The sequence below is a fragment of the Alosa sapidissima genome, chromosome 1 (assembly GCF_018492685.1).
Source record: "Alosa sapidissima isolate fAloSap1 chromosome 1, fAloSap1.pri, whole genome shotgun sequence".
NCBI classification, from domain to species: Eukaryota; Metazoa; Chordata; class Actinopteri; order Clupeiformes; family Clupeidae; genus Alosa; species Alosa sapidissima.
This window is the reverse complement of record NC_055957.1, coordinates 48,716,435-48,735,319: the sequence shown is the minus strand read 5'-3', so window position 1 is coordinate 48,735,319 and position 18,885 is coordinate 48,716,435. Positions and strand designations below refer to the sequence as shown.

At 43.1% G+C, this 18,885-nt stretch overlaps 2 protein-coding genes across 3 annotated transcripts; both read left to right on the top strand.

The window, feature by feature from the left end:
* Nucleotides 1-7,579, top strand: dusp22b (dual specificity phosphatase 22b). The gene is made up of 7 exons (XM_042085424.1): nt 1-124; nt 1,113-1,146; nt 1,227-1,309; nt 4,251-4,300; nt 5,341-5,415; nt 6,127-6,298; nt 6,815-7,579. Exons 1-7 carry the CDS (start codon nt 74-76, stop codon nt 6,929-6,931), a joined length of 582 nt encoding a protein of 193 aa, XP_041941358.1. The 5' UTR covers nt 1-73; the 3' UTR covers nt 6,932-7,579.
* An 821-nt stretch (nt 7,580-8,400) lies between these two features.
* irf4a (interferon regulatory factor 4a) lies at nt 8,401-16,826 on the top strand. 2 transcript variants are annotated; one of them, XM_042085403.1, is made up of 9 exons: nt 8,401-8,488; nt 9,007-9,206; nt 9,478-9,664; nt 10,845-10,936; nt 11,336-11,489; nt 12,471-12,578; nt 12,995-13,402; nt 14,725-14,837; nt 15,044-16,826. In XM_042085403.1, the coding sequence occupies exons 2-9, from the start codon at nt 9,009-9,011 to the stop codon at nt 15,182-15,184; spliced, it is 1,401 nt and encodes a 466-aa protein (XP_041941337.1). In that variant the 5' UTR covers nt 8,401-8,488; nt 9,007-9,008; the 3' UTR covers nt 15,185-16,826. The 2 variants fall into 2 exon arrangements, with proteins under 2 accessions (XP_041941337.1, XP_041941332.1); XM_042085398.1 differs by lacking the exon at nt 8,401-8,488 and having other exon boundaries at nt 8,991-9,206.
* The last annotated feature ends 2,059 nt before the right edge of the window (nt 16,827-18,885 follow it).

Here is an 18,885-nt window from a genome sequence, read left to right as displayed (position 1 = left end):
TAGACCAGTCCAATTGCTCTCGAAGCGCTCGAGCCACTGAGACCAACAAATTGACTAAACTAGGCTACAGTGCATGACAGTTTTGAAGGGCATCTCAGTCAGGATGGGAAATGGAATCAACAAGGTACAATTTAATTTAATTTAATTTAATTAGTTAAACGACGTATTCATTGCTTGTCATTAGCCTACAAAGTGTATGCATTTGTCGCGATTTGACATTTGTCGGCGATTTGTGTGTTTGCGTCTAAGAATGTGAACTTCCACTTCAGTTGCGGTTTGCGGTAACCGAATTCTTTATCCGGTATGGTGACCCAGTTCGTTTGCAGGCTCCGTCCTGTTTATAATACCTGAACAAGGCTAGACGAATAAGCTACATCCTACCCAGACGTATTTGCACCCACAGTGTGGGCAGCTGTATACAGCTTTTAAATTAGATACAGCTGTCACCAAATCCTCCAATAGGACCATCAATTGTTGAATGAATGAATGACGAGCTAAATTCCTAAAGGTCAATGAATAGCCCAATAACAAACCTGTGTAACAAATCGCGATGCATTATTTTATTTGCATGGTTAGGTCAATAGTCAATGCATAGATGGATCATTGGCGTGCTGCTGAGCCATCTGAGTTGGCTGCATGTTACTCATTCTTGGTGGGGGAGTCTAGGAGTCTCGTTCTCTGACCGTTCTGCACAGGACAAACAGACAGGCAATGACTAGGCTACACACGCGAGTCTTGCCTCTTGGACTTACGTAACCGCCTGTAGGCCAGCAACATGTGTCAGTACTATATTAACGAACAAGATTCCTTGACACGTTGTAACTTTAGCCTTGCTGTCGCGTTGACCAAGCTCACAGTCGCTCAGCTTGGCCAAGGTTGGCTGGGATTCGGCGATGGTCTGAACTGAAAATATAGCTTAGGGAACGAATGCACCTGGTCCCTAATTAAGTCCCACACAACATAGCCCAGTTTACCACACCTTTTCATTCCTTTTTCCCTTTGCAATTCCAGGTCAGATTTCATTTGTGTTCAGAAGTTTGAAACAAATTGTATAAAGATGAGTTAAGATCATGTTGCTTATCATTTCCTAATTTCCACATCCTTTGTGTCAGGTTCTACCTGACCTCTATTTGGGTAACTTCAAAGGTAAGAAAAATACACTCCTTTGAAATGACATACATTTTTGCCAGTCTTTGGATGGATGTTTGAAATGTGTTTCTCTTCAGATGCAAGGGACAGAGAACAACTAGCAAAACACAACATCACACATATTCTGTCCATCCATGATACAGCTGCTCCTATTCTTCAGGTAAAATGAAAGCTCAAAACCATATTATTTTGGTGTATAATTAGCAGCAACCCAAACCTATGTCATTGTACATAGATGAAAGTTTGTATAGCTGTCCTATAATGGAACCAACCATAAAGTGACAGTATCTCCACATGTATGTCAGTATGAAAACATTACTTTAATCAGTGTTTGCTGAAAAGAAAAGAAAAGACATCCTTATAAAATGGATCATTTCATACCTGTTGTGTTCCTACTCTTGAAACCAAAAGTATGAGGAAAGGCTTTATGCCACAGTCACAGTGATTTCCATACCGATTTTTATCAGGTGGGGTGACTCGTAAAGGAGATCTAGTCTGTGATTTTCTCTCCATTTCCAAGTCATATGTTTCAGGCTGGCCCATGTACAGTAGGCCTACAGTATGTTTACAAATATGCATTCTTGGATGATGGTTAAAATGTTAACATCTGAGTATTACACTACATCAACAAAAAGAGCAACCACTTAAACAGGGCCAAATGTGTCTGCCAAGTTAATACAGTAAGTGTAGATGTAACCGTAATATTATTCAATGGCTGGAAAAATCTGATGAGCAAATTGTGCATTACAGATAAAACTACCAAAATGGGTATGATAGAATGAGGTCAAAAACAGGCAACCATGTTAAAACGTCCAGTAGAGCAGCTCTGCCTGTGCACAGTGTCACAGCTTTTAAGGAGACATTCAGCAGAACGAGCTACAAACAGAGATTCTTGTTCTTCTCCTCTCTCCCGGAATGCACGCAGAACAGTGAGCCCCTAGACAGATACAAGGACTAGTAATCATCGGAATGCCGTTCTGTTCACATGAGCCTGCTTCCTGTTTTTGCTACTCCTCTCCCCTCCCCTCACCATCACCACTCTTCACACTCACACCCACCCCCCTCTGCTAAAGCGTCTAGTGGTAAGGTCCAGGGAAAGGTGATGGCATGTGGCATGCATTCTCTCTCGGCCTGTGTGGCTTGCGTGGCCTGTTCTCAGCTTTCACTCTGGAGTGGGCAGCACTGCGTGGTCCGTGCCAGGCCGTCATTAGCACTTTGGGGGGAGCTGTCATCAAACTACGCCCATTTGCCCTCTTGAGCTCCCGGATTCAGGGCAGAGATGATGAGGTCAGCTTTTATTTCAGGGCCTTTAGAGGGTGTCTTCTATTAGACTGACCAGTGAAATCACATTCCACATTTAGAATAATCTCAGTTTGTATCGGCTTGTGTCGACTTGGTAAATGTGGTGTAAAAATAAAAGACATGAAGTGATCTAGACCCTTTCAACTGTTTAAACAAACATGTGTTCTTAAGGCATTTCCGGTGGCAAACAACTAATGGTAACATGGTAAAATGCTTTACAGTTGACAATTTGTACTTTTGTGTAGAGCTAAAGGGTCTATAGAATGCCAGGTGTGTAGTCACACATGTATACACACACACACACACTTACACCATGTCTTAATGAATATAACTCAACACTTGTTTGGTTGAACAGGTCTCCTAGGCTGTGTGCCTGGAACAGTGAGGCGTGAGGAATGAACTGGGGTTTCTCAGAGTTAGAGGCAGCGACCTCATCTTATCTGAAATTGTACACAGAGATCTGACCTGATCAGAGACATGTCTAGTAGCTCCACCTCTACTGTGAATCCAAATGATAAGAAACCCCTTTCCTGCAAGGGTAAAATAGAACATGTAAAATGAAGCGAAACATGTTGACTATTTATCCACAACTTGGTTGATATTTAACAGAATAACATGAAATCTGTGTCCTGTATTTGGCAAAAAATAATATAAAGTTTCTTAAAAAGAAAGGCATACCCAGTATTGTTAAATACTGTACATTGTCAGATCCTTAAACGCTGGTATCTGAGACATTTCTAAATGGCTGAAGAAAGTGAATGGTGGCATTGTTGATTAAGTGGCCTCAATCACTTTTTCAACCATCATGGCACTTTTGGAAATATAATGGCTGGTTTCATTGTGTGTGAAAATGGGGAACACCAGTCAGGGCCTCTCATCACTGAACACAATTCGTGCATTGACTGGATGAGTAAAAGCAGTCAGGGAAGCCTTTCATTTGAAATAAATGGATGTTGTTGCAAGACATGTTACGGTGTGGGCGAAAAAGAGGAGCACTCATTTGCAAGCTGCCTGAGATTTGAACAGGCTTCATGTTAATATTCCCTGGCCGGCCATCAAAAAATAAGAGCGCTCAAGCACTCCTGGAAAAAAGATATATATCGCAACAGATAAGAGATTTGCATGGGAAGTAGACACAGCGTTTTTCAAACATTTATCTGATGATGATTAGTTCAGTGTGGGAATATGCCATTGAAGTGCTTCATACATTATTTCTATTCTGAAAAAACTGCCCATCTAGTTACAGTAAATGTGTCGCTAGTCTTTTGAAACAGATTCCTAGTTAAATCAGAGACTTTCTAATGAGGAGACACAGCACTCAACGAATCTCCCATAGACATGTATGTGGTTAGTTCGTAATGCAAACATGGCAGTCGTCTACACATATTCTGCCCCTTCCAAAGGTTGACATGTGAATACATCCTGCCAATCATGTGGTATGTTGTGAATACATTGTGCCAATCATGTGTTGTGATATCGCAGTTGGAGCGAGGTTGGTGTGTCGTGATTCGTGAAGCATTGCACACGCGCAGTTCTACCTGAAATCGATGCCCGATTAGTGCCCAAAAAGCGATGCAATATGGCCACCGAGTGGAGGGACTTGCCTAAAAGGACTTTGGTTAAATACATCCCATATTGTTAAAGGATTAGTCAGATCATCTCCATCCAGCTGTTCTCATAGCAATATTTATGTGGTTGTTGCATCCTTCCTTCTTGCTTTACCATCTTCATAGAGAAAATGATATTCTGTGTAGTTTATATACAAGAGTTTAATGGTCAACCCCTGTCTCCTCCTGCAGGAGATGACCTATCTGTGCATTCCGGCAGCAGACCTGCCCACACAAAACCTGTAAGCACGGCATCTACATGGCAAGCATGCTCGTAACCAAATGATACTGATCACCAGCTCTCTTGCAATCTGTGGGCGTCTCTTGTAACTCTGACAACCAAGAAAAAAGGATACGGTCCACAAAATAAGCACGAGTGGATGTACGGTACCATTCAGTGTACTGTACCTTTCATATACCTGTGCCTGAGTTCTCTACAGCATGGACTCCACACACACGCACACGCATACCCATATAACAGCAGAACGTACATTTGTACAGGCATATCTCAAGACAGACACACACAAACCCATACAAAAAAAAAACACACACAAACAAGCCACCCATTGTATGTACACGTGTGCACACACACACACACACACACACACACACACACACACACACACACACACACACACACACACACACACTTCCTCCTGTGGCCCCTCAGGCTCAGGAAGGAAGTTATGAGCCCTGTGCTGTTGCAGTGAACCTTTATTTTTATCACCCCCCCCCCCCCCCACCACCACCACCGCATCACCACCACCTCCATCATCCTCCACAAGCACAGGCCTACACATCGAACAACCCCCCACCCCCCCCCCCCCCACACACACACACACACACCACCCATCCCCCTTCCCTTCAGCACCAAAAAGCCCATCAACATGCGAAACCCACCGGGTGCCTAATGTGAAACTGGCCTTCCCTCTGTGCAGTGGACACACACACCAGTTTCTCATCCTGATGCTGTCACGTCGGCAGGATGGATGGCCCAGCAACTGCCGTCCCCACCCTCGCCCATGCCACGATGCTCCCACCCCAACCTCCACAGCCCCCTTACCTGTGCTGTCTGTTTTTCACCAAGCAAACTGTCAAAATGGCCCTTTCTCCCAACCCCCAACTTTTTTAGTTTTTATTATGTTTTTTTCTTCAAATTATATAAATGTGTGGTACATTTACAAGAATGTTGCACAGTGTTATGTTGTTGTTTGTAGTGTGTTAGTGTTTACTGTCTAGACCTACATAGTTCTCTTCATTTCCCTCTGTCTCTCTTCAACAGCACACAGCACTTCAAAGAGAGCATCATGTTCATGCATGAATGTCGTTTGAAGGGCGAGGGCTGTCTTGTTCACTGGTGAGTGGTGCCATGGTCCTTGAGCCTCTCACCCAGTTTGTGTGGAGAGACCTGCATGCACTTTGCTCTGCACCCAACGTGGCTCTTAACTGCACCTTACCCTTCTGTGGTAGTTGCACTCTTAAAAAAAAGTGCTATCTGGAGACGTGCAGAAGTCTCTTTGTTCTCCGCAGAGAGTGCTCCTACAAGCAGGTCTGCTCAAGAGGCTGATAACTAGATTTTGACAAAAAAAGAGGAAACCCAATTTTAAACTTCCTAAAACCTGAACACAAAACAGCTGTCTGATATCAATATCAACAGACTACCTGCTCTACAGCAACGTAACGGTGTGAGAACATTGTTGTCAATGTATCATCTCTAATTATTTTACAGACCTGTAGAGCTGCTGCCGTTTATTGAGTGCAGCTAATATGTTTAACAACATTTTGCTGACCTATGAAAGTGCTTGTGTATGGGAATATTTTTTTAATGTGTGTGTTATACTATGGCTGATATTGACTATTAATATTCATGAAATACCTCCAGTATGTTCCTGTTAAACATTTCTTAAACCATTCAGTTTTGGCACACACAGATTTCAATCTGACTTGCACTGAATTAGAGGTTGTGCAACCTTTTGCACATTCAGTTGTGATTGCTTTGCTTCCTAATGTGTGTGTGTGTGTGTGTGTGTGTGTGTGTGTGTGTGTGTGTGTGTGTGTGTGTGCGCAGTCTGGCGGGAGTGTCCCGGAGCGTGACGCTGGTGGTGGCCTACATCATGACGGTGACTGGCCTGGGCTGGCAGGAGGCGCTGGCTGGGGTGCGGGCAGCGCGACCCTGTGCTGGGCCCAACCAGGGCTTCCAGCGGCAGCTGCAGGAGTTCGAGCAGAACGAGGCCCAGCAGGTGAGCAAGCACCGCAGTTGCTCTCTAGACACCAGCTATGTTCAAAATGGTCACTACCAGTACTTTACTGTTTGGTTAATAACCTCTATAGTTGCTCACTATGTAGTGCAATATCTAGTGAAATAGTGAACATTTCAATCATAGCCAGTGTCATGAGCTGCTTCGGATCCATTTTAAGAACACATAGGTGGAATTTAGGTAATCTCAAAAGGAATAGTGTATTAGTATCCTATTTGAACAGTTACAATTGCAAGGAGGCATTGTCATGCTGTTGTCCTGTGTGAAGTTCTGCTGTAGGTTCTCCTGTAGTGATGCTGTTGTCCTGTGTGTAGTTCTGCTGTAGGTTCTCCTGTAGTGATGCTGTTGTCCTGTGTGTAGTTCTGCTGTAGGTTCTCCTGTAGTGATGCTGTTGTCCTGTGTGAATGCTGTTTGCCTTGCTGAGTTGGTGTTCTGCTGTGTGCTGGTGGTTGTGTACCGTGTGCTGTGCTGTAGTCATGGTGCTTATGCTGTGTGCAGTACAGAGAATGGCTGAGGCGGGAGTACAAGGAGAACCCGTTTGATGATGCGGAGCACCTCCGCAGCCTGCTGCTCCAGGTCCCGGAGTCCGTCACGGTCTCGCCTCAGGACACCTGAACCAAACCGCTCCCGCGAGCACCTGCGTCTTTTACCGACAGACACATGTATTGGGCCCCGTCGGAGCATCCCCTGAGAACTGTGCTCTGACATTTGTGGGTTTTCATCCACGCAAGATGAGTCGACCATCACACATTATTGTAAAGGAAGGGCTTTGGGCATGAGAGGATATGTGTTCATGGTCTGTTTTGTGGCACAACACTGTTATTCAAACCTGTTATGGTCTTTACTGCCAACGTTTGCGCTATGATGAAGTGCTAATCCACTTTTCTTAACTTCTGTCTTTTTTATGTACTCATATGATGATCACTGCCCTGTATTTATTTGTGTTCTGTACTCTAAAACTCCATTGTCAACATCTACCAATAAGTTGACAAGCGAATTGAGTGAATGTGTGAATTCTGCTTTGTCCAAATGGCCAGGAGAGACTAAAACCCTGTCGGTGGGGAGTGTGTGTGGACAGCTGCATTCACAGTCAAGACAGAGCACAGCACATACACAAGTACTTGACTGGCAGGTCAACAACTGCCACTATTTATTTTCGTTATTGTCACAATTTTACCTGTTGTAAAGCTATGAAATTATGGTCTGAACCTGTGATATTTGTTTTGACAGCAATGTCATTAAAGAGATTCTTTGAAACTGTTATCTGGCAGGGTTTACTTTGCACTGTCTACCCTCTGTCTCTCAGCTGCTATACACATCTCTTCCAGGAGAGGGTGTGAAGAGCATTCTGAAGGGGACTTGGAGAGCACAAACCTTCTCAATATGCCCTGTATGCTAAAGAAAGAAGAGGGAGGTAAATCCTGATCTGAATCCACTCCAAAATGTAATGGATTCTTTCTTGTTCTCAAATTAACCCAAAATATAACCACACGCTACTGTGGCATGAAGCCTGTGGGATTCTCTTGAGAGAAATAAAAAATGTAACTCTCCAAATTCCGTTGCTAATCCACTAGATGGCGCGCAAAGATACAGCGTAGGCTATACATGTATGACACAACGACGTGGATGACAATAAAAGTTGACTTGTCCTTTTTTATCCATATTTCATAGGCCTCTAAAGCACATGAGCACGAGCTCTTAAGGTCACACACGGAGCTCGGAGCCTACACATTTATGTGGTGCTAAATGGCCTAAAAGACTTATTTTAGTTATTTTAGGCTATAACAATGGAGTCGTGCATGAAAGATGAAATAGGACTAACAGTAAATTCACAAGTCAAAATATTTATTATAAACAAGATAGGTCGGAAAGCTTTGTCCCGATGACGATTTTAGGGAGATTTTTGTCGGAATCTAGAGACAGGTAAATGTTCCACTGTCGGTGTGCGTGTCTTGTGCTTGCCGTTCAATAGGGATTTCCCGTAGAGTGTTTACTGCGGCTTTCTGCTCGATATAGTTTCAAAGAACTCGTACTGAGGCGTGCATGCAGCCTCAGACAAAACGTTTGCTCCACCCATTCGCGCTGTCATTATTTAAGACCTCTCTACCTCATTTGTTGACTACTGAGTTGTATCATCGCCTTCTCAAACTCCTCCGGGCCTGACTCTGAAAGGTAAGACTTTGTGAGCGCGCACGTTTAAAAGCTCAGCTGTCGGGTGAATCAAGAATGTGGAACATCAGTAGCCTACCATATAATTCAAATGTTATTTTTTGTTTTTTAAGAACTCACCCTCACTCAATGAACATATTTATTAAAATGATTAGAAATACTTGCGAATGAGTAGGCCTAATTTGACTAATTAATTTCACTACTAAACATTTGAGCTATTCTTAGTCACATCTCGAAGTAATATAGCCTACTTTTATTTGGAGGCCATTTATTACTAACTATAACAATCACATCCAAATAAGAAACATCTAATTAGGGTAATGTCTTCAGATTGATAACTTTTTTACACTAAACATCGGTGCATGTCCTTACCACTGTCAAAATAAGCAACTTTCACTCTTTCATGTCTCGGTCTCAGCTCTCATGTCTTCATGCATGTAGCTTTCTGCATGCATCAATGCATGTGCATTGCATGTTTTCAGTCATTTGCTCTCCGTCCTGATGCATGCGTCTATTAACAGAAATGAATTTAGATGGCGACTGCAACATGTCAGTCAGTTGTGGCAATGGGAAGCTTAGACAGTGGCTGATCGATCAGATTGACAGCGGGAGCTATCCAGGACTGGTTTGGGAGAATGATGAGAAAACCATTTTCAGGATACCATGGAAACACGCGGGCAAGCAAGACTACAACAGAGAAGAGGATGCAGCCCTATTCAAGGTGAGCTTTATCAGAGGATGTCTTCTAATTACCTGGAACTGATCATTCTGATAATACTGAAGTTATATATGTGAATACACAACAGAAATGGTCAACCCATTTTGTATTACTGTTGCAAAATTACTACATAACTAGCTTGTAATAGACGATAATACAGCCATATGTTTCGGAAAGCTATACTGAGAGTATGAAAGAAGAACTTTTACAGTCAGTCCAAAGCATGAATTATGAATGAAAAGATGATTGTCTCACCCCCTTATTCTGGTTTCAGGCCTGGGCACTGTTCAAAGGGAAATACAGGGAGGGAGTCGACAAGCCAGACCCCCCAACATGGAAAACAAGACTTCGCTGTGCCCTTAACAAGAGCAATGACTTTGATGAACTGGTGGACAGAAGTCAACTGGATATATCTGATCCTTACAAAGTGTACAGAATCATACCAGAGGGAGCCAAAAGAGGTAGGAGATGAATGAACATATGTATGTTTGTATGTATGTCTGTGTGTGTGTGTGTGTGTGTGTGTGTGTGTATGTGTGTATGTATGTATGTATGTACATATGTGTATGTGTGTATGTGTGTCTATGTGTATGTATTTGCGACTGTACTTGTGAGAATGTCGAAGGGTACACACATATGTATATGAATTGGCACAGAGGCGGTAATGGAAAAGTAGCTGAGGCACATCAACTAGGGCTTACTGTTGTCAGCTTCATCCAGCACAGCCATGAGTGTTTGTGTCGAGGACAGATCACATGTACAGAACTGAGCAGGACAGGTGATAATCAGACGCTGCCTAAACGTTAGCTTTTATTTCAACCCTCACTCAGACAGAGCTGTGTGACTTTAGTGCTCTCCACACTGCAGACCTAAACTTTTGCACAAACATGGCAAAAAGAAGAGGGTGAATTTTGGCGAGCACCTCGAGGCAAGGTTGTAGGGCGGCCTCGCGTTTGACTTGGTCGCACCAGATCAAGCAGGAAGCTGTGAGGAAGCCGCATGTGCTAAAAGGGTGCGAGCTTTTTTTAGAGGGCTACGGTTACCACCGTATGCAGAGTACAACACCCCCCGACATACAGCTTGCCTAACCCACATTGTCAAAGACAGATGACCATCCTCATTAGAGTAGGAGTTGCTCAACATTGACTACAAATTAATTAATTAAGATGTTCACTCCAGCAGACATTTGCCTCACAAATGTTGACACGGCAAACAATTTACAGCGCATGACATATTACACATGATTTCAGTAAGCATCTCTGTTTAGGGTTTGGATGTGTATATGTATGGTTCATTTAGCTGTGTGTGAGTAGTATGCACACAAATAAACATTACTGACATAAATATAATTGGTTTTCTGAATAGCTGAGACCTTGCATGCCACTTCCACATTGTGCACTCACATAGTGTGGTGTCGTGTCAGTCTTGCTGCAGCCCTCCTCATATTTGATAAAGTCTGAGCATGTAACTAGAATTTAATGGATAAAGTCAAAGTTAGTCCTAACTGATTGTACTCATACAATTTGTATGTATATTGTAATGTCTCACATGATTTATTTCCTACACTTAAAAAACAGTGGTTCATTATTGCATTAATATGGCGTCTTTGTGTGACTGTGTTTTATGTTGGTGCCTTTGCAGGTGCCAAGGTTAACAGCGTGGAGGAGAGCTCAGCGCACGTGAGCCCTCTGAACTACCCCATACCCCCACCCTACCCACCTCTGCAGCCCACGGTGAGGCACAGCACAGCACCCACCTGCACCTAGTGGGCTGCGCACCTCTGTCTATTGATGTGCAAGAAATGTGTTGCACACCTCACTGTACTGCACATGCACTGGCCCTATTTCCTCAAATGTGCTTTAGACTAGTAGTCAATGTGAACCACAAATCAAATGTGCTTTAGACTAGTAGTCAATGTGAACCACAAATCAAATGTGCTTTAGACTAGTAGTCAATGTGAACCACAAATTCACTTTTCTCTGCTTTCGCTGGTATTGGGGTTTTCACTCAAATTACATGTTACAACCTACGGCATTAAAAAAAAACTGCTTGATTTGTCTGTGATTTGTCTGTGCAAAGTTTAACCTTGTTCTGAGAGTTTCATCTGAAAGGCCTGTCTCTGTTTCTCCTAGATGCCTAGTTACATGCTCCCTCATGAACGGAGGGATTGGATGGACTACACAACGGTAGAGCAGCCCCATCACCAGCCTCCCCATGCTGACCTGCAGTATGGCCAGTGTCCCTACCCTCCCACCCGACCGCTTCCCTGGCCCTCCTGTGACAACGGTAAGAGCTCAGGCAGGGGACCCAAAGACTGACTTCAAAGCAATACAGCGCCTGTCGACTGAGAGGGAGGCTATACAAATTCTTCTAAAGTTACTGTGCATAGTCACTACACACCCTAAGCAGTTGTGATATGTCTGTGCTTCATTCTCAATTAAAGGATGTTAAAGGAAGAATTTCACTAAGACTAAGGCTTAATTGAATCAAAGAAAGGATGAACAATATTCTCCTCTTTGCTCAGTGCTCTTTGGAAATACATTACTGAAGCCCAGGTTAGAATCCATTTGCCCTGCTAAATGCATGGTCTCATATGAGTTGGATGGTGTAGTGCTCTTTTTCCTCACAGAATGAGTGATTTACTAGTCATAATGAGGTTTTGCTCCATATACCAAGTGTATGTATAGTAGATTTATGTTGTCACCTTATACCTTTTAGTATTGTACTTCTGTTTCAATAAGAGGGGACATTTTGACACGCTAAATAAAGGGTTAAGTGCAGTTGTGAAATCTTCACAAAGCACGCCGATGCTCTCAAAGGGGCAGTGTCAAGTCAAACACACGGCACACAAAATAACCTCACGCCTGCGGCTGTGTTTTCTGCTAATTGACAGACTGAAATCTTCAGATCATCTCCCAGTACAGCTCAACCCTTAACCTTCAGCCCCACGTGTTATGATGTGGCATCCTTTCCCCAGCTGAACATGCACTTTGTTGTTGCTTTAGTTTGTAGGTGTATGAAAAAATCCCCCTCAGTATGTAATAGCATGAAGACCCTGCCATGTAAATGTCACAGCAGAACATGTAACCAAGGCTGATGATAAATAGCCCCTGTTACAGTAAGGCATCTTACTGTAAAAAAAGAAAGAAAAAAAAATCAAGACGCTGCCTCTTGCTAAAGTTAACATAGCTGGTTACGTGTTTTTTTTTAAGTCATTGCTCTCTTCTTGTTCTGATGCCCCTCTGCTGTCTGCTTGTCACGTCACAGGTTATCAGATTTCTGGAACCTTTTACACATGCTCCCCCACTGAAACGCACACTTCCGCCTTTACAGTGGACCCCAGTATGAGAGCGGCCGAGGCCATGGCCTTCACTGGTGAGCCCCCCTCTGCCCTGGAGTATTCTCAAACACAGCCTGATAACTTAATTATACCACATATGCACTATATACGCACTAACTACACATGCACAACTTTATGAATGCCTCACGGTTTGTTTTATTATAATAATAATTATAATAATTATTTTTGTGTAATTTTATGTATCAATGGTGGTGCCTTGTCTTGTGGAGTTCATGGCCTCCACCCTGTCTGCCATCCTGTACATAACATTGCCAGTGCTTTAACAGTTACCTGTCGCACGTTGACCTGACATTTTTAAAGGCTAAGACATTTTCTTAGTCAGCTTTTTACTTTTACCTGTAAGAGATTACCTGCTTGAGATTACTGTTAACTACAAAATGAGGAAAACTGGTCAAGCATCCAAATGCTGAATATGTGGATTTGTCCGTAGACTACCGACTGCACGTGTCTCTCTTCTACCGGGAGTCTCTGGTGAAAGAAGTGACCACCAACTGTCGGGACGGCTGCCGAATCTCCTCTGCGCCTTCCTCGTCCTCCTCTTCGGCGTCTTCCTCTCCCTCCTCCCCGGGACTGACGGAGGAGCGCTTCGGCGGCACTCCCGAGCCCGTCATCTTCCCCTTCCCGTACCCACAGTCGCAGCGGAGGGGAGCCGAGAAGCTGCCCAACGTGCTGGAACGCGGCGTGCACCTGTGGATGGCGCAGGATGGCCTGTACGCCAAGCGCCTGTGCCAGGGCCGCGTCTACTGGGAGGGCCCACTGGCACCCTATGCTGACAAGCCCAACAAACTGGAGAAGGAGCAGATCTGCAAGCTGTTCGACACACAGCAGTTTCTCACAGGTCAGTGGGGAAATACCCTAATTAGTGAATACTAATAGGGGTCATGCTGTCATCAATGTCCCAGATGTAGCCCACATGAGTCATGTAGCCGACACCTTTTATTTGAACAGAGTGTGCTCTCTGGCCTTCACGTCCATAAGCTTGGTGTTTGTAGCTTCTTTCTGTCTCCCAGTTGAGCTCGGGGAAGACAGAGGGGAAGTTTAGAGTGCTATTGCCATCAGTGGAAAGGAAAAACAAACTTAAAAGGTATGCAGTAGTGGCTTTCAAAAGTTTGATTCTCACTCCAAATGTATGTGAGACTTTATGTTTATATTTATGCTCATAGTTCTTAGCAGACGCTTTTGTCCAAAGCAACAACAATGACATCAATAAAGATTACGTTAACATCAAAATAAACAGTTTTAAGGTGAAGTCATATAGCCTAATAAAAAAAAACAATATTTGTAATAGACTAAATACAATTGAACAGAGATTTAGGATTTTGGAGTGAGATTTGATAATGATCCACAGGGCTTGAGGTGAGGCTTGTTAGGGGGACTCATGGTTGTTCTGAACGACCTAGCTATTCAGGTGATAGCGGTCTCATAATATTTCTGACATGACACTGAAGCTGAGAGAAGCCGGTCTCTGGTCAGTCACCTCCCCATGATGTGACTCCTTGGGCCAGACACTTCTCAGTCTCTGTCGGCCTGGACTGTCGTGTATAGCATCTTCCTCCCTTCCTGAGCTATGCTGAGACTTAGCAGCCTGCCGGCCCCATTCACCTGCCTGTGGTTGACCACACATCACAACCTCGAGCTTTCACTTGACTCAAACATCGGTGGCGTAGGACTTTCCAACGAATCTCCATTAACAATATTTCTATCATAGAGCCCCCGCGTTTCTTGACACATGTTCTCTCCAGTGTGTTTATGTGTTTGTGGCTTCATGTATTTAATTACCGGAAGCAGTGAATGTTGAACTTGAGTCTGAGCGATGTCTTTGTTATTCGTGTTAGCCACAAAAAGCATTTTTCTGTACTTTGTACATTTTTATGTATTTTTCTATAGCCTTTTTTTGTCAAGCTGAGAAAGCTAAAATAGTTATCTATTACAATCTATACCTGAGTCATGACATAATTTTTACCATGTAAGGTGAAATTCCCCATCTAATTTCGTATTTTCCTGTCACTAATTGTGAATTGTATTTATACTTTACATTTGTAATCATGTTGTGAAGTTGTGTCTTTGAAATAATTTGTGATCCTCTTGTGGAACTGAGTCACCCCATGGAAATAGCATTTCATGTTCTCTGACTGATGAGGATCTCTTGGTTCTTTATAGAGATTCAGGGGTATTTCCACCATGGACGCAGCATGCCGAGGTACCAGGTGGTTCTGTGCTTTGGTGATGAGTATCCGGACCCTCAGCGCCAAAGGAAGATGATCACAGCCCAGGTGAGCTCAGAACCCTTCCTCAGTCTTCCTCTTTTTCTCTGTCGCTTCCTCCAGCTCCACTGGTGCTCTCTCCCTCTACACACACACACACACACACACACACACACACACACACACACACACACACACACACACACACACTACCCACAGTGGACTTGTCCATTCCTCATAGTGTTTAGTTCATGACCGCCATCCTCTCCATTCAGGTGGAGCCCATGTTCGCCAGGCAGCTGATCTGCTTGACTCAGCAGCCGAGTGGCCACTATCTCCGGGGCTATGACCTCCCGAGCCAGGGAGCCTCGCCGGCAGAGGACTACCAGAGGGCTCTGCAGCACTTGCAGGAGTGATCGCCAGGGGACAAGGCCAGACCAATGACACACTGACAGACAAAAAGACTCTCAAAGCAATTTCCGCATTTCATTTTTCAGTTGTTTTGCAGAATGTTTTAAGGAGACAAGGGTTGCAGGAGTCCCTTGTGTGTTTAATATTTATGTTACAGTTTTTTTCTGATTGCTAAGGCGCTATTTGGCAACTTATTGGCTATTTTTTTTTTTTGAAAACTCTACACACTAACCTATACAAAACCTTACATAAAACCAGCAAAACATTGCAAATGTCTTGGAAAAGCACACAATTTTAACAACAAAACTCAACAACAAACAACCAACATGTAAGCACACAAAACACCAACAACACACTGGTCCTCATTCCTCTCCTCTTCTAACTTCTGTGTCTTTCTCTCCTACTCCTCCTCCTCTCTCTCTCTCTCTTTCTCTCTCTCTCTTTCTCTCCTCCCCTCTCTCTCTCTCTCTCTCTCCTTTTACTTCTTCACTAACGTCTCCTCCTCCTTCCTCTTAGTCCTCTTATTCTCTGTCCAATATAATCCCGTACTGTAATCCAGATGCTTACGTATGTCTTATTTATAGTGCTCAAGCTCTGGTCATCTCTGATCACTTAGTGAATTTGTTTTCTAAACGTGTGTCTCAGTGTAGGAAGACAATTGACAAATTAGTGTAAAAAGTAGACACCAATGTGTGCAGTTGAGCTAGCAGTGTGTTATGAAATTTGCAAAATGAGTGTAAAACAGCAAGTTATTTTTTCAGTTACTTCTGCTACAAAATGGCAAACTAAGTGTAAAGCAGTACACTTGTTGAATGGATTGGCTACAAGTGTAAATAGTTTCAGAAATTGTGCTTCAAGAATCACTGTTAGTGTTTAAGCATTCAGAAAAACTGTAATATTTCTGTGTGTGTGTGAGTGTGAGTCTGTGTGTGTGTGTATGTGTTTGTGTGTGTGTGTGTGTGTGTGTGTGTGTGTATGTGTATGTGTGTGTGTGTGTGTGTGTGTGTGTGTGTGTGTGTGTGTGTGTGTGTGTGTATGTGTGTGCATGCAGGTGCATGTGTGTACACAACAGGACTGCTGTTTGTAAAATGGATTTTGGGATGCTAGTTTATACAAAACGTCTTATGTGAAAAACAGTGCACTGAGAATGCTATGCAATGACAAATCTATGCAGTGTGTGTGTGTGTGTGTGTGTGTGTGTGTGTGTGTGTGTGTGTGCATGTGTGCATATTTGTGTGTGTGTGCATGTGTAGAACTGAAATCTAAAAATGGCATCTACCATTTCTAGTTGTCACTGTCACTCTCTCAATCTTGCTGTTTTCTGTAAATATAGTGTAAATTCTTTGAAACAGTGAGATCAGTCCTGATATTGTAAAGTCTAAGCTGATGAGGAAGGGTGGCGCTTTGGTGCTTTGCTCCTCATGTGTACACAGAGAAAGAGAAACTCAAGAGGTCTCATTCATGTACTGCCTCAGAAGTGGTGTAGTGATGTTATGAGCAGGTGACTACAGAAGGGGACCAGAAGGGAAAATACCTTCCTCCTGTCTTCTCTGTCCCATCCTCCAGAGATCATTTCATTTGTTTCATTTTTGTATTGTTCTTGATGGTGGCTTTGTGGAAAAATAAACAAAATATGTAAAAAAGTGAGGAACGTGTCTGCTGTTGAAAGATTGGCTTCCTTTTATGCAGTATCAAAACTGCTGTCTAAATGTGCTTTGGGTACATGTTATCACGATTCCTGTGAAGGCAGTTGTGTGTGTGTGCGCATGTGTGTGTGAGAGAGAGAGAGAAAGAGAGAGCGAGAGAGAAGGGTGTTGCTCTATGTGTATGAGAGAGAGAGAGCAAAAAGGAAAGAACAGGAGGTGTGCATGTATATGAGTGTGCGTGCGCACGTTTGCACATGCGTACATATGTTTGTGTGTGTGTGTGTGTGATGAGTGTGTCTGTGTGTGTGTGTGTGTGTGTGTGTGAGTGCATGGCTGATTCTCTGATGTGCCTGAGTGATGACAGTGATGAGGAGTGTGTGGTTAGGAGGGACAATGCAAACACAGAGTTGGGGAGAAGCAGGAAGTAAGATTCACAGGTGCACAGGAAGACTGGCCCACAAGAAAAACAAAGCAAGCGAGCAAGAGAGAGCAGTCATGGACATCAATGGTTATTCTGTTACTTCATACCACTGACTGTCACACAAAGTCTCATGGATTGTGTAGTCTTCAGAACATTTCAAAAGAATGTTTAGATTAGCTGTGAGGATTAATACGTTCAAACTAAGTCTGTCAGTAAAAAAGGCATGATTTCAGCTAACATAAAAACAATTCAGTCAGAGCTTGTGGACTGCAATAGATGAATGTATATCAAGACTATTTACCAACTCATTGGTGTACATTAGAGATGTAGAAAAATGTGGTTTGCTCTGAATGCAAAAATGCCTGTACAATAACAATGTAGCCCAAATAAAACCCTAACAAATACCACAAGGTCTGCAGCCTTAAATAGGCTGAATGTCGAACACACACTACAACAACCAGTTCCTCCTTCATGACAGTCCCTCCTCTGTACCGCATTCCTTCATATCAAACATCGATCTACATAAAAATTATGATTTATCATTTTACCATATAAATCTGCTATGGGTTCATGGAAACTAGTATTTCACTCAACAGCTGTGCTGCAGCTGTGTATGTTGCACTAGGATGCTGTGATGCGTTCTTCAGTTTACCTTTGAAGCTCAGTGGTTATTCTATTTAAAGTGTATGCAAATATTGTTTATTTAATCTCAATTTTTTAACTCTATATTATCCATCAGCATAACACTGTACATTTAAGACAATAACATCAGTCTGTGACTGATACGTTCTGACAAAAGCTGTCTGAGAGGCAAACATAAACAAAACAGACAAACATAAACACATAAGTTTTGCAGGAACGTTTTCTGGGGAAGTTCATATAAGATAATTAATCAAAATCAATCGAGGCAAACGGACATATTGATATGTATTTCATTTCAGATGCTTCATGTCCTTTGCCATTGCCAATTTCATTTGTTTCTGTGAAGCAGGGGTAGGACCTCTTCATTTAAACTCATCTATTTCATTGCATTTTTAAAGCTGCAGTCGGCAAGATTTTTTTGATCATATTCACTGTAACCGACACTATGCTCCGATAGAACAACATAAATCAGCTGGTTTTAGAAAAAAACCTGCGCTTCTACCTCCACCTAGAGCCTGTTATTTGCAAAAATCCACCACTCCTGGTTCTTCTGGTCCAATCAACGCAGGGCTGTGTGAGATCTGACTGTCAATCACAGTTCGTACACATGCCACTGACGAGCACAAACTCGATGGGAGGGTGCTCGGTGGTAGTGGGGGAGGGGCATGAGAGTTGTAAACATTACAAATTTTGACTAAGTCCCCTAAATCTGCCAGACTTGCCGACGGCAGCTTTAAGTGTAAAATGAGAATCGGTGAGCATATCCACTGATCATAGAATTCTTCATGGAGTCCCACAAAGTTCAAATCTAGGTCCCCTTCAAATCTAGGTCCCCTTCATGATATGCTCACTTGCTTACATCTCTCATGGTGACATCAGTACTTTTGCAGAGGTATGCAAATATCACCAAATTGTGAATTGCTAATGTGTGGATAGCCAAACTTTCCAGCTTTACTAAAATATCTGTTGTGCTCCCTCTCCTAGTTCCTGTGATAAA